The 15,259-nt window shown below is 43.9% G+C and overlaps 1 protein-coding gene and 1 long non-coding RNA gene across 6 annotated transcripts; one reads left to right on the forward strand and one right to left on the reverse strand.

Annotated features, from left to right (window-relative positions):
- Positions 1 to 1,011: 1,011 nt before the first annotated feature.
- On the forward strand, positions 1,012 to 4,404 carry LOC146663415 (uncharacterized). Of its 3 annotated transcripts, none has more exons than XR_014913026.1 (3): positions 1,012 to 2,412; positions 2,548 to 2,639; positions 3,807 to 4,404. It is a non-coding gene; the product is annotated as an uncharacterized LOC146663415 (long non-coding RNA). The 3 variants fall into 3 exon arrangements; XR_014913027.1 differs by having other exon boundaries at positions 1,013 to 2,393; XR_014913028.1 differs by having other exon boundaries at positions 2,018 to 2,639; positions 3,807 to 4,040; positions 4,116 to 4,404.
- On the reverse strand, positions 4,401 to 15,215 carry LOC146663416 (uncharacterized). 3 transcript variants are annotated; one of them, XM_085416173.1, is made up of 3 exons: positions 14,583 to 15,215; positions 5,881 to 5,925; positions 4,401 to 5,788 (listed from the first exon to the last, which is right to left on the reverse strand). In XM_085416173.1, exons 1-3 carry the CDS (start codon positions 14,623 to 14,625, stop codon positions 5,037 to 5,039), a joined length of 840 nt encoding a protein of 279 aa, XP_085272299.1. In that variant the 5' UTR covers positions 14,626 to 15,215; the 3' UTR covers positions 4,401 to 5,036. The 3 variants fall into 3 exon arrangements, with proteins under 3 accessions (XP_085272299.1, XP_085272298.1, XP_085272301.1); XM_085416172.1 differs by lacking the exon at positions 14,583 to 15,215 and adding an exon at positions 13,791 to 14,576; XM_085416175.1 differs by lacking the exon at positions 14,583 to 15,215 and adding an exon at positions 11,716 to 11,730.
- Between the last annotated feature and the right edge of the window lie 44 nt (positions 15,216 to 15,259).

Raw genomic sequence — 15,259 nt, forward strand, 5'->3', positions numbered from 1 at the left:
TTTATTCCATGTTTTCCCAGCCCGCTATGTCTGTGTTCTCTTCCAATCTGGTCTGCGTCTCTGTGTGCTTCCTGTTTTACTTTGATAGTCTCCCGTCAGTGTTGTGTTACTCCTGCCGTGTCTCGTTATGATTATCAGTGTCGCCTGTGTTCCCCGTGTGCTCCCACTTCCCTCGTTAACCCTCTGTGTATTTGTGTCCACGTCTCCTACATTACCTACATAATAGAGCTATAATAAATGTTTGTTTGGGGTTTTTTTAAGTACAGAAATCAGCTGCTAAAATAATTGTTTTGACTTTTTGGGAATGCTTTACGGTCTGTTCTGTAGGAACGCTGAATTAATATATTGACTGTCTGGCCCCTTCTGGCTATTTAATAGTTGCTGAAGGAGATTTTGTTCATCCCCAGCTAATCTCATCCATATTTATATAAAATCTAGCATACTCCACACCACACAAAGTCAGAAGCCAGTTAAAATCTGTATGTGGTACCTGAGGCGGCGCTGCACTGACCAGTTGTTTCTGGCTATTTGCTGGTTCAGCCTGCCTATCACTGCAACTCTTGGCTCTTATTGGTCAGGCTGGTGTGTGTGTGTGTGTGTGTGTGTGTGTGTGTGTGTGTGTGTGTGTGTGTGTGTGTGTGTGTGTGTGTGTGTGTGTGTGTGTGTGTGTGTGCGTATTGTAAAGACTTGATTCCCACAGTCCAAGTCAGGGTTTTAAAATGCGTTGCTGTCTCCATCCAGCATCAAAGCTGCATTGAAATTTCCTTCAATGAAATTTTGGCTCAAAGAAAAACAGTGTTGTTACTGTCAATCTCCAGTTAAAATAAAAGTGTAATTAAACCAAACGAAAGTAATGCACTAATGCTGGTCAAGACATTACCTGTAGCTGAGTGACATTTCCTCCAATTTCTGTTGGTGTCTGCAGTTTCCACTGGGGCTTAGTGTCTACTGCTACCCGACTGCACCACCATCCTCCACATTGCTATGCGTCCATTGGTGGTGCCAGCTGCTAGGATTTCTGAGTGTTGCAGAATTTTTAAAAAAGCAACGAGTTTTTTATTTTTAACCTATGCATTTGGAAACATTCAGGAATATGGTGATGGGAAAGAAAAAGGTGGTTTCCATGAAGTCTCCCTCTCGCATCCACCTTCCATACTGCCAAAGCTCCAGACTGTCAATAACAATAATAACAGTAATAGTTAACAGTTAATTTGCCTAGCACTTTCAAAACAGTTACAAAGTGTGTTAAAGAACACAATAAAATCTTAGTTAAAAACACAAAAGAAAAGTTCAAAGAGTTAAAACACGAAACGGTTTGTTTTCTTTTTGCATTGAGCCAGGCTGCACGGACAGCTAAGAGTGTCTGATGTGCAGAATGCAGGCAGTGACTTGGTTCATAAAAAGTGACCAAATCTGTAACAAGGCTTGTACCCATGTATCGTATACCCAAAAGGTTGTGAGGAGGAGAATGATGATTTATTTCTTTGAATTTGTTATAAGTCTGGCAGCTGAGATTTAAATGAGCTGGAGGTGAAAGATGGACTTCTGGCTGAGATCCCAGTAGAAGGAATTACAATTATTCAAACACAATGAGATAAAAGGATTTAATGGGTGTGATAAATGTGGTTGCACTCACCTGTTCACGGCACCTGATGTTAATGAGCAGAAAGGTAGGGTGAGCATGAGGCGAAACCTTCTGTTGACTGCAGCTTGAGCGCAGCTTGAATCATTTTGATGCATCTTTTGGTTTATGTATACTTCTGCACTAAGTTATGCAATAGGCCAATGTTGAAATTTGGCATAGTAAATGGTGCAGTTATTTGTGCAGTCTGTGCATTTGTTTAATGGTTTGAGGCCGTGTGCCGATTTGTACAGTGGACAGTTGTATGTGGAATAAAAGTAGCAAATAGTACAGAGGTGTATCTCATGTGTTTACTGTTGCACGTCATCTGTGTCCTCATGTTTAGCCTGCCGCGGCCGTTGGTTGGAGGAGCCGCAGTAGTTTGGAAAGGAAGGAAGCAGTAAGGTCAGTTTCCATTCTGGGTTTTCAGCATTAATAAAGAAACCTGCAACAAGGTGAGTAATGTTTGAGGTCCAAAAGAAATCAACACAGAGAAATTTTTACAGTGCTTTTCTACTCTACCTGAACATTCAAAGCGCTCTATACAGGTTGCCTCATTCACACCTGTTCATAGAAGCCCTTTTTCTGTGCTTTCTACCTAACATTCACACACATTCATACTCTGATGAATGCATCAGAGAGTGACTTGGGGTTAATGTCTTGCCCAAGGACAGTTAGCATGCACTCTGGAGCAGCCAGGGATCGATCCAAAAACCATCTGATTAGTAGATGACCTGCTCCACCTCCTGAGCCACAGCCACCCCTTTCAGAGGTAAAGAATGATTTAGAAAGTAAGTACAGTAATTTTTTGAGGTGATTTGATTAAAAAAAAATCATTTTTGCTTCTAATTACATAATTAAGGTGTAATTACATCTTCCAACAAATTGATACATAAACGTATCATTTATCTACTAAAAATACATAGGAGCTGGCGTCATGTTGTGGAAGCTGCCATCTTGCCCCACCATCATACACTGGCTGAGATGGGCATTGCTGCGCCGCCTTTTCATGTTTTATGTAAGTGGATTTATACATTACTTTGAATTTAAAGATGTCAAATAGCTCTTTCACACTACATATGACTATTTCACATTTGTACATGTATATTTTGGTGATCTCTTTCTCAGTATGTTTTTCTTCTTATGGAAATAAGCTAATTTTAAACCAGTTAATGTTAGGCTCCAGTGTCCTAAGAAATCACACCTTTCCCCTGATAAACAAATTGATTGGATTCTCACATTGTGTGGGAATTGATTATCAATTACAACTTCAATGAGCCACTTCAAAGAAAGTTTCACCCGCGTGGGCAGCAACAGAAAGTCCAGATGTGGAAACAGAAGGTTTCCACATTAAAATATCGATATTTGAATCATTTTGGGTGAAATTGTAGTTTTTCATTAACAGGAACACAGTGGAAAGAAACTATCATTCAGATTGTCTACATTGGAAAGAACTACTCCCTCTTCCGCCTTTTATAGTCATGTGTGAAATACGGCTGTATAAATGTGTGGCAGCCTGTGGCGTGCGCACTCACAACAATGGCTGAGCGTAACTGGAGTCATGTGCGCACGTATTTTACATCCACAAACAGCCCAGACGTGGTTTGCGATACATGTGGCAAGAAAGTGAGGTGTTGTGGCAACACCACTAACCTTGTCAAACACCTCAAAGTAAATCATATCACAGAATATGACGAGCTTATGTTGAGGCAAACTGAAGAGGAGGAGAAGGACGGGTGCTGCTAGGGTGAGACAGACATCTCTCAGGGAGTCCTTTAGTGCTGCAGGCAGGCAAGGTGTTCACATAGTGCACAACTTCAGGTTTTTGATTTCTATATGATGAATTCTGCATTATTAAGTGATAAGAACAAGTAATCTGATGTCCTGTAATGATTATGACGCTATAATTTGAGATACAATAAAAGAGTAACGTTTTTGTACAAAGTATCAGAGCAGTATCGTCGATACCACCCTGAATTTTACGTGGTATGGGATCGGAAAGGAAATCAGTGGTATCACACATCACTAGTGATCAAATGTCAGGCCAAGCTGGAACTGATTCCTGTCTTCTGTAACTTCTACAACACTGTCCAATAGAGACACATGAATGAACTGCAGCGTCATTAAAAACACTGATGATCTTTATTTAAAAATGTAATACATTTACATCTGAATAAACTTTTAGGCATTACGCTGACGGAGGGATGGATGGACCATGAATGCTTTCTCATCCTTCTTGTCATGCACCATGGAAGTGTCTGAGGGGCTTTTCCACTTGGAATGGGGATACTGTGTCCACACTTCAGAGGTGGAGTTTCCAGCATCTCACCTGGGCCTCATCTGCAAACAATCAGCAGGAGGGCTTCTTAAACCAGCGCTGCCTGCTACTCCTCGCCAGTTTGTTCTGCCATCTCCAGTGGTAACTAGGCTTCCCCTCTGCTCCAGTTCTGGCGTGCTCCTTCCCTGTGTTTAACCTTGTTTTCCCTGTGTTTAGGTCTCCTCTGCCAACGTACTCATCCTACCCTCAAACTCCCTTACCCGTCCAGCAACTTCTTCTCCCTCTGTTGCAGAATTCCCGTTGGATTGTTCCCATCAGGAGCCAGGTGTTCAGTCTCTCGATAGCTTTTCCTCTGGTTCCTGCTGTCTGCTGACACTCCTAGCTCGAGCCACGTTCTCCATTCCCTCTCTAAAGTCTCATAAATAGTTTAACCATGTGCATTGAATCTGCATTTGGGTCTAAGCTTTCTATGCAGGGAAGAAATCATCACAGTGACATCTATTTAATTTTCAATTCAATTTTATTTAAAGAGCGCCAAATGACAGCAACAGTCACCTGAAGGCGCTTTATATTGTAAGATATACTTACAAAGAAAACCCCAACAATCATATGACCCCCTATGAGCAAGCACTTTGGCGACAGTGGGAAGGAAAAACTCCCTTTTAACAGGAAGAAACCTCCAGCAGAACCAGGCTCAGGGAGGGGCGGCCATCTGCTGCGACCGGTTGGGGAGGGGCAAGGAAAATAGTATAAAGACATGGAACAGAGACAGAGGTTAATAACAAGTACCATTCAGTGCAGAGAGGTCTATTAAACATAGTGGGTGAAGAAGAAACACCCAGTGCATCATGGGAATCCCCCGGCAGCCTAATGCTGGGCATACACTGTGCGATTTTTGGCCCATTTTGAGCCGATTTTTCAGTCGTGCGATCGTTTTGGGGATCGTCCCGAGTTTGGCCTTGATCAAACTTCTCACCCCTGCGAGTCAATCCTACAGTTTGATCAGGAGCCGAATAACGCGACTGAAAAATCGCAGCACAGTGTATGCCCAGCTTATTGCAGCATAGAGGATTCAGGATCACCTGAGTAGGCCATCAGATTACTGAAAGGATACTGAAAAAACCCGTCGAAGTAGTCTTAGTCTTCATTGCTGCTGGTCGACTCAATTGAACACCTCTGAAGTTTGCACACAGGCAAGTATTCCTCTTCTTGCTCAAAATCCTCTCGGGAACGCTTCCTCGAGCCTCCAGTTTCGTGTTCAAGCTCTTCGTGCGCATCTTCAAATACTTCAGAGTCATCATCGCTCCATCTCATTCTTTTGTTTGCTCCTAAATCTTCTTCATCCCTCTCTCTAGACCTCTTCCTGGAAACACCTGGCTGAGGGTCCTCTTCTGGGATGTACTGGCGAACATCCATGCGGCCTTCAAATGCCTCCTCATTTTCAATGCCACCAACATTGAAAATGATCACAACCACATCATCCCCGTGCTGTTCATCGTTGTCACCATTGGCATTATTGTCCCTCACATGAATATTTTGAACATCGTCGTCGTCGTCATCGTCATCGTCATCGTTGCCGTCGCCGTCGCCGCCGTCATTGGCGTCATCGTTGTCGTCGTTGTCGTTGTCGTTGTCGTTGTCGTCATCGTCGTCATCGTCGTTGTCGTCGTCGTCGTCATCGTCGTCGTCGTCATCGTCGTCGTCGTCATCGTCGTCGTCGTCATCGTCTTCGTCCCCGTAAAGGTAATTGTCATATTGTGCCAGTACTGAAGCTATTAGCTCATGTAGATAGCAACAATAATCACAGAGAGCGAGATACAGATCGTTCAGGAAGCCATTAGCAGGTTCCTGATCTCCATTTGCCAACATTTGTGGGTTAACCTGTTGGCCTGCAAGATCATTAAATCTTTTAATTAACATCCATAACTATCTGCTGAAAATCTGTTTTTCATCAATTTCAAGACTGAGTACATGTGCTTACCGTTTTGGTTATTTTGTGGTCCGTCTCCACTTGCACTCATTTTGACTACAAGGAACACAAAACAACAATGATCACTAAACCTCAACCCAGAATGTTCAGAGAATTTGCTTTTTTTGTGATGACTTTAGGCTGCGTCCAAACGTACACGGCTATGTTTGAAAACGGACGTTTTTCCTTTTTCGTTTAAAAAAAAATAATAATCCAGTCCACATGTGCAGTTTTGAAAAAATATCTCCTTCCACATCTAAACACTAAAAACAAAGTGAAACGCTGTCAAGAACACGCCAAATCTTAACCGTGTAGAAATGTTGGCCAATCAGAAGTCTAGAAGCCTGGGTGGGAAAACCTCATAAAACCTTACGTACTTCTGAGAAGTTTTTGTCTTTTTCTGGAAAAGCAGCTAATTTTGTGTTACTTTCACGTGCCTTCATCGTTTCAAATGTTAATAACTAAAGACAGACTCACAACTTTGGAATGGACTAAATGCATACAGCATACATAAATGTCATTTTTTAAAATTACATTTCTTCCAAACCGACGTCAGGATTTGGGTTGGGAGAGCGTCTGTGTTGAATGTAGAATCCACGTCTGATGTAAGCGTGTAAAAACTGCAGATACTAAGATTAACAGACACAGTATGTTGTCTACATCTGCCATTGTAGAAATTGATCTCATGTAAACAATAACGTGGCCACAGCGTGACTTCAACAGCGGCGCACACTTTTGACATTGCCTGAGTAAATGTCCGTTTTCCTCGTCCACACCTGAACACAAAAACGTCCTTTTTAAAAATCTCACCTTTCAGTGACTCAATCTGCTGTTTAGGTGTGGACGAAAGGCCCAAATGCAGAGACAAAGCTGCGCTTTCAAAAATAGCCGTGTACATGTGCACGTAGGCTCAGTTTCTCAGAAATTCTAATAGTTTGTTTGAGAACAAAACTTACGTCTTCTCTATTTTCCTAAATGAACAAAATAATCTGAGAAATAATCGTGTTAAAAAGAGCTTCTGTCACTCTAAGATATGATTAAGAACATTTTCTAATTTATGTATCATTTGTCAAATATTACATCAGCTGACAAATAGTTAAGTCTTCATTTGTTTTCCTGAATAATAGATCCACATCATCCTCTCTATGATGGAAAATATAGTCTAGTCTTGCACAATGTAAAGTACATAAATACTGTCCTGGCAAGCAGGGAAATCAGGCTTTATATATTTAAGTAAATGATCTTGAGTTTATAAACTGAAATTTGAGCTTACTTTAGTTCTTGGTAGATTACACAGCAGTTAATCCTCAGGGAAACGTCCAAATGTCACTAAATAGTGGTCTGCTTTCATTCGGTTGCAGTGTCTCTTCCGTTTTGTGTTCATATGCTGATGTTTTCATTCAAACATGCTTAAATGCTGTGATGTCACTTTAGCAGCAAAGACTGCGGAATGTGCAGAGATTCTTTTGACATCAAGTTGTTTGCTCAGATTTTGATATCTTTTAAATGGAGACAAAACAAAACGCTATGGCAACAAAACAACAAGCTGTTTCCAGTGCTTAATATTTAACATGTCTTTGTTATAAATTTTATTTGTACAAATCTGTGATGTTGATGTGCACAACGTGGGATTTAGACCTCGGAGGGTTAATCAACAAATCACGAAAAATTAGGTTTAAATTTCTGTTCATGACGGTGCAGATTTCTGACATTTTGTGTACTTGAAGCATTTAACAATTTGATTGTTTTCTAATAAAAACTGTGTGAAACTCAAGTTAGAACTGTGTTTGTAAATGAACCGCCCCATGTTGTGTAGCTTTCTGGATTTTATACTTATTGGGCTACATATTAATTTACTATACAGGCTATACAGTAGATAAAATCTAAACTCACATGTTTTATGTAACTAAAGTGTTTAATCATGTGGGCTACAGACAGTAATCAAGTTATGGACTGTATTGATATGAAAAACATGCATACTTAGTGCATTTGAATCATTTTAACCATATGTAACCACCTGCATGTCATGGTCCTGGGACTTCTACCTGGTTTTTTGTGTGTCTTGTATTGTTGTTGTTTGATGTCAGCTTTAGGGTCCCTCGGTTGTTCTGTTAAGATGTTGCTTATTTGATTTCCCCTCGTGACTTTACCCCCTGTGTGCCCCCTCTGTGTATCTGCCAGCCCCCATGCCTCGTTTCTCCTCCTTGTGTTTTATTCCATGTTTTCCCAGCCCGCTATGTCTGTGTTCTCTTCCAATCTGGTCTGCGTCTCTGTGTGCTTCCTGTTTTACTTTGATAGTCTCCCGTCAGTGTTGTGTTACTCCTGCCGTGTCTCGTTATGATTATCAGTGTCGCCTGTGTTCCCCGTGTGCTCCCACTTCCCTCGTTAACCCTCTGTGTATTTGTGTCCACGTCTCCTACATTACCTACATAATAGAGCTATAATAAATGTTTGTTTGGGGTTTTTTTAAGTACAGAAATCAGCTGCTAAAATAATTGTTTTGACTTTTTGGGAATGCTTTACGGTCTGTTCTGTAGGAACGCTGAATTAATATATTGACTGTCTGGCCCCTTCTGGCTATTTAATAGTTGCTGAAGGAGATTTTGTTCATCCCCAGCTAATCTCATCCATATTTATATAAAATCTAGCATACTCCACACCACACAAAGTCAGAAGCCAGTTAAAATCTGTATGTGGTACCTGAGGCGGTGCTGCACTGACCAGTTGTTTCTGGCTATTTGCTGGTTCAGCCTGCCTATCACTGCAACTCTTGGCTCTTATTGGTCAGGCTGGTGTGTGTGTGTGTGTGTGTGTGTGTGTGTGTGTGTGTGTGTGTGTGTGTGTGTGTGTGTGTGTGTGTGTGTGTGCGTATTGTAAAGACTTGATTCCCACAGTCCAAGTCAGGGTTTTAAAATGCGTTGCTGTCTCCATCCAGCATCAAAGCTGCATTGAAATTTCCTTCAATGAAATTTTGGCTCAAAGAAAAACAGTGTTGTTACTGTCAATCTCCAGTTAAAATAAAAGTGTAATTAAACCAAACGAAAGTAATGTACTAATGCTGGTCAAGACATTACCTGTAGCTGAGTGACATTTCCTCCAATTTCTGTTGGTGTCTGCAGTTTCCACTGGGGCTTAGTGTCTACTGCTACCCGACTGCACCACCATCCTCCACAATGCTATGCGTCCATTGGTGGTGCCAGCTGCTAGGATTTCTGAGTGTTGCAGAATTTTTAAAAAAGCAACGAGTTTTTTATTTTTAACCTATGCATTTGGAAACATTCAGGAATATGGTGATGGGAAAGAAAAAGGTGGTTTCCATGAAGTCTCCCTCTCGCATCCACCTTCCATACTGCCAAAGCTCCAGACTGTCAATAACAATAATAACAGTAATAGTTAACAGTTAATTTGCCTAGCACTTTCAAAACAGTTACAAAGTGTGTTAAAGAATACAATAAAATCTTAGTTAAAAACTCAAAAGAAAAGTTCAAAGAGTTAAAACACGAAACGGTTTGTTTTCTTTTTGCATTGAGCCAGGCTGCACGGACAGCTAAGAGTGTCTGATGTGCAGAATGCAGGCAGTGACTTGGTTCATAAAAAGTGACCAAATCTGAAACAAGGCTTGTACCCATGTATCGTATACCCAAAAGGTTGTGAGGAGGAGAATGATGATTTATTTCTTTGAATTTGTTATAAGTCTGGCAGCTGAGATTTAAATGAGCTGGAGGTGAAAGATGGACTTCTGGCTGAGATCCCAGTAGAAGGAATTACAATTATTCAAACACAATGAGATAAAAGGATTTAATGGGTGTGATAAATGTGGTTGCACTCACCTGTTCACGGCACCTGATGTTAATGAGCAGAAAGGTAGGGTGAGCATGAGGCGAAACCTTCTGTTGACTGCAGCTTGAGCGCAGCTTGAATCATTTTGATGCATCTTTTGGTTTATGTATACTTCTGCACTAAGTTATGCAATAGGCCAATGTTGAAATTTGGCATAGTAAATGGTGCAGTTATTTGTGCAGTCTGTGCATTTGTTTAATGGTTTGAGGCCGTGTGCCGATTTGTACAGTGGACAGTTGTATGTGGAATAAAAGTAGCAAATAGTACAGAGGTGTATCTCATGGGGCGATCGTGGCTCAAGAGTTGGGAGTTCGCCTTGTAATCGGAAGGTTGCCGGTTCGAGCCCCGGCTTGGACAGTCTCGGTCGTTGTGTCCTTGGGCAAGACACTTCACCCGTTGCCGCCTGGTGGTGGTCAGAGGGCCCGGTGGTGCCAGTGTCCGGCAGCCTCGCCTCTGTCAGTGCGCCCCAGGGTGGCTGTGGCTACTGTTATATTTCCACTGTAGTGTCAATACACTATTAAGGATTATGCCGAGTCAGACTGCACATACAACAGTTTGTTTACAAGTTGACTTCTTCTTTATTGGGATCACACAGAAGTAACATACACACATAACTGGGCGTGGTGCCCCCTACTGGCGATGGCTTGCATAGCACACAATAATTCTTGGTTCATACATAACATCTCCTCCCCACTAAGCTATGCGACCGTGGCACCACCCGCAGAAACATTTCCCATAACCAAAGTAGCACCTTTTTTCTTTTCTTTTTTTTTATATTACAACATTCATGAAAACTGGAACTAATGTTGCTTTCTGTATGAATTTCTTTTTAGTTGAGAATAATGTCTCTGAACGCCAACACTCTCACTGAACTACTTAATACGCTCACCCATCACAATAACGAGCGGGTGGCTTGGTGACTCTCACTGGGTAACGTCTTACAGGCTCTGTAACCTGTGTACAGTCAGTCGGTGATGATTTAAGAGACTGGGGTGTATCTGGAGGTACGGTGGTCCCCATAACTTGTTCAACAGTCTCTTCCTGCAGAATTGTACAAGGGTAAAGCATGGTGTCACTACCACTCTGGGCTGGTGACATCTGAGAGCTTGTCGGAGGATCCACTGTGACCTGCTGAGATACTGACTCAGGTCGTGTCAGCATCTGATCCACATGACGTTTCCACACCCCTTGGGCTCCCACATTCACCTTGTATGACACTGGCCCAGTCTTCTCCAGTACGACACCGTGCGTCCACTTGTCCTCTCCCTTCCTATAATCGCGCACCAGGACAGGCTCGCCAACAGTGAACCGTCTGTCCCTGGAGTGTTGCTGTCGGCATTGTTGTTGCGCATCCTGTGACCGACGCACAGCTCCGGCCACACTGGGCTTCAAAAAATCCAGTCGAGAGCGCAGCTTGCGTCCAATGAACAATATAGCTGGCGTTTCTCTAGTTGTTGCATGCGGAGTGTTGCGATATGTCAAGAGGAACGTGTCAAGGCGTTGTTGCACAGGTGCTGTACCCCTGGAGGCTTTCAGTGCATGCTTGAATGTCTGCACAAAACGCTCAGCCAAACCATTAGTGGCAGGATGGTACGGCGCAGAGCGGATGTGTTTGACTCCATTAGCTTTCAGGAACACCCTGAATTCCTCAGAACAGAACTGCGGTCCGTTATCACTCACCAGGACGTGGGGAATGCCATGGCGACTAAAGAGACCCCGTAGCACTTGTATGGTTTTACCAGCTGTGGTGCTATCCATAATATGCACTTCAGGCCACTTGGAATGTGCATCTACCACCACCAGGTACATGTGACTTTCAAATGGACCCGCAAAATCCACATGGATCCGTTCCCATGGACAGGAAGGCCACAGCCAAGGGTGTAAAGGCGCTAACCCAGGCTCTTTTTGCACATGCTGACAAGAGTGGCAGGCTTTAGCTTGAAGCTCAATTTGAGAATCAATGCCAGGCCACCAAACATAGCTGCGAGCTAAGCTCTTCATCCTCACCATCCCTGGATGTGCAGTGTGGAGCTCTTTCAGTACATGAGAGCGCAGCTTAGGTGGCACAACCACCCTCAAGCCCCACATGAGGCATCCCTGCTGTATTGTGAGTTCATGTCTGCGCATCAGATAGGGTGACAGCTCTTGATCTGTGTCCTTTGTTGCTGGAAAACGTCCAGTTATTACCATTTCCAGCACACGAGACAAAGTGACATCAGACAAAGTGTCACGTCTGATCTCGGCGACACTGACTGGTAATGTGTCCAGCTGAGATGCGTAGAATACCTCAACTGCTCCCTGTTTCTCTTTCTGTGCAAGGGGCAGAGGTAAACGTGACAGACCGTCAGCATTGGCGTGATGTGCCCCCTTCCGATACTGTAAGGTGTAATTATGTGCTGACAGAAGGAGCGCCCAACGCTGCATTCGCGCAGCTGCCATTGATGGTGTACCTTTTACTGGACTCAGAATTGAGGTCAGTGGGCGATGATCAGTGAGCAAGGTGAACTTGTTACCATGGAGATACTGGTGAAACTTGCGCACTCCAAAAACAATTGCCAACGCCTCCCTCTCGATCTGAGCATAGTTTCGTTCTGCTTTGCTGAGGGTTCGTGAAGCATAAGCAATTGGCCGTTCTTGGCCATCAGGCATGACATGTGAGAGCACGGCTCCAACGCCATATGGTGAAGCGTCACATGCCAAATGGAGAGGCAGTTCAGGATTGTAGTGGGTGAGTATTTTTGGTGAGGCCAGACGTTCTTTAGCATTCTGGAAAGCTGACTCACAGGCTGATGTCCACTGCCATTTCTTCTCTTTACTGAGTAGCTCATTCAGCGGCTTCAGGACTGTAGCTAAATCAGGTATGAAACGTCCATAATAGTTGAGCATTCCCAGAAAAGAACGTAACTGGCTGACATCAGCTGGTGCTGGAGCTTCCATAACGGCACGCACCTTTTCTGGTGATTTGTGTAACCCTGCCGCATCAATTATGTGGCCCAGGTATTCCACCGATTCTTGGAAAAACAGGCACTTCTCCTGTTTGAGACGCAGGCCATAGTCCTCCAGCCTGCCCAAAACTGCCTTAAGGGATCTCAGGTGTGTCTCTTTATCTGGACCACTGACGAGGATGTCATCCAGATAACAATGGGTGTATGGTAGGCCGAGAAGCACTTGATCCATAGCCTTCTGAAACAATGCAGGTGAAGACGCCACTCCAAAAGGCAAGCGATTGAAACGGAACAGCCCTTTTTGTGTCGAAATAGTCAGCAGCTTCTTAGACTCCTCTTCTACCTCCATCTGTAAGTAGGCATTTGCTAAGTCTAGCTTACTGAAATGCTGACCTCCTGCTAGAGAAGCAAACAGGTCCTCAATGCGTGGAAGTGGGTACTTATCCACACAGAGCTGCGAATTAAGAGTGACCTTGAAATCACCACAGAGTCTCACTGAGCCATCCTTCTTGTTGACAGGGACCACAGGCGTAGCCCAATCACTATGCTCCACTGGTGTGATCACCCCAAGCTCAGTCAGGCGTTTCAGTTCTGCCTCCACCCGAGGGCGGAGAGCATAAGGCACGTTACGTGGTGGACAGAATTTGGGGACACTATCAGGCCTAAGAGTCAATCTGGCTTTAATTCCTTTCATTGTGCCCAGCTCCTTAGAGAAAACGGCAGAGTGTTTCTTTAGCACAGCCTCCAGATTGTCATTTCCGCTTTGCTCTCTGGCATGGACCATCTTTAAGTCTTTCCAGTTCAGCTTAATCACTCTCAGCCACTCCCTACCAAACAGTGGTGGAGCATCCACCTTTACCACGTACAAGGGTAGAGTTGCACGCTGCTTATTCAGTTCAACTTGCACCTTGATGACCCCTTCTGGTGCCAGCGGCTCCCCAGTGTACGTTTTCAGCATGATGTCAGTGGGTTGCAGCGGCAACTGACTCAGCATACTTTTATATTGTTCCCATGGAATCAAAGACACAGCAGCCCCTGTATCCAGCTCCATCTCCATTTTCTTCCCGTTAACTACAGGCATTAGGGAGATACGTGAATATTTCTCTTTTCGTGACAAAGAATACAGCTCCAACTCACTATCAGTGTCGGGTCTGGTTCCTTCACTTTCACTCTCCTCAGCGGCAACATGATGAATTCTCCTCTTTTTGTCCTTTGCTCTGTTTTTAACTGCATTGCCTTTCAGCTCATGTTTCCCCTCTTTCTCTTTCCTGTTCCAATCTTGGCTGCTTCTGGCTCTACCTTTGCACATGCGTTTCGTGTGGCCCTTCCTTCCACACTGGTGACAGTCACGGTCTTTGTACCAGCAGTCATCATCAGTATGATTCATTTTCCCGCAGCGGCGGCATTTTTCACCTCTTTGTGACAGCACTGCATTCACTTTAAGGGAACCACTCAACTGCTGCACTTCACGTGTTGCTGTCTCTGCCGACACAGCATAATCAACTGCTTTGCGAAACGTGAGATCCTTCTCAGTCAAAAGACGCTTCTGCACAGTTTCACACTTTAATCCACACACAAATCTGTCTCGTAGAGCATCTTCCAGATACGCACCAAACTCGCAATGTTCTGACAGTCTTTTCAGCACCGCCACATACTGTGCGACCGTTTCTTCTTCCCCCTGATTCCTCTTGTGGAACCGGAACCTTTCAGCTATTACCAGCGGTTTGGGAGCAAAATGAGCTTGCAAAACACCCACAATATTGTCATACTGCATTGTCCCAGGCTTGCTTGGCGCCACTAGATTACGCAGCAGACTGTACGTCTTGGGACCCATCACACTCAGCAGCACCGGGACCCGTTTCTCAGGCTGAATGTCATTAGCAAGGGTGTAATGCTCAAAACGTTCAATATACGTCGCCCATTGCTCACCAGCATTATCAAAAGGGTCCATCTGTCCAATCATTCCAGCCATGATGTATCCGCTGTCCACAGCCAACACTGTCGTTTTTGACTCGTCGGCGAAAAGCAGCTAGCAGCTAGCTCCGATGCTAATTCACCACGCGATCGTCCGTTTTCCGTCCGAACTCGGCCACGCAGTCAGTTCATGCTCAGTAGACAGCCAAGTCTTCCAGACGTCACAACTCGTCGCCAATTTATGTTATATTTCCACTGTAGTGTCAATACACTATTAAGGATTATGCCGAGTCAGACTGCACATACAACAGTTTGTTTACAAGTTGACTTCTTCTTTATTGGGATCACACAGAAGTAACATACACACATAACTGGGCGTGGTGCCCCCTACTGGCGATGGCTTGCATAGCACACAATAATTCTTGGTTCATACATAACAGCTACATTGTAGCTTGCCATCACCAGTGTGTGAATGTGTGTGTGAATGGGTGGATGACAGGTTGTGTAAAGCGCTTTGGGGTCCTTAGGGACTAGAAAAGCGCTATACAAATACAGGCCATTTACCATTTACTGTTGCACGTCATCTGTGTCCTCATGTTTAGCCTGCCGCGGCCGTTGGTTGGAGGAGCCGCAATAGTTTGGAAAGGAAGGAAGCAGTAAGGTCAGTTTCCATTCTGGGTTTTCAGCATTAA

This window comes from Rhamphochromis longiceps, linkage group LG8 (genome assembly GCF_057381845.1).
Source record: "Rhamphochromis longiceps isolate RC_006_pf linkage group LG8, R_longiceps_female_GT1.1, whole genome shotgun sequence".
NCBI lineage: Eukaryota > Metazoa > Chordata > Actinopteri > Cichliformes > Cichlidae > Rhamphochromis > Rhamphochromis longiceps.

Coding starts and splice junctions, on each gene's coding strand:
- LOC146663416 (XM_085416172.1), bottom strand. CDS start 14,487: ATGGGTCCCAAGACGTACAGTCTGCTGCGTAATCTAGTGGCGCCAAGC. Junction 5,926..13,790: donor AACCAGACCCGACACTGATA/GTGAGTTGGAGC, acceptor TGTTCCTTGTAG/TCAAAATGAGTGCAAGTGGA. Junction 5,789..5,880: donor ACCACAAAATAACCAAAACG/GTAAGCACATGT, acceptor ATGATCTTGCAG/GCCAACAGGTTAACCCACAA.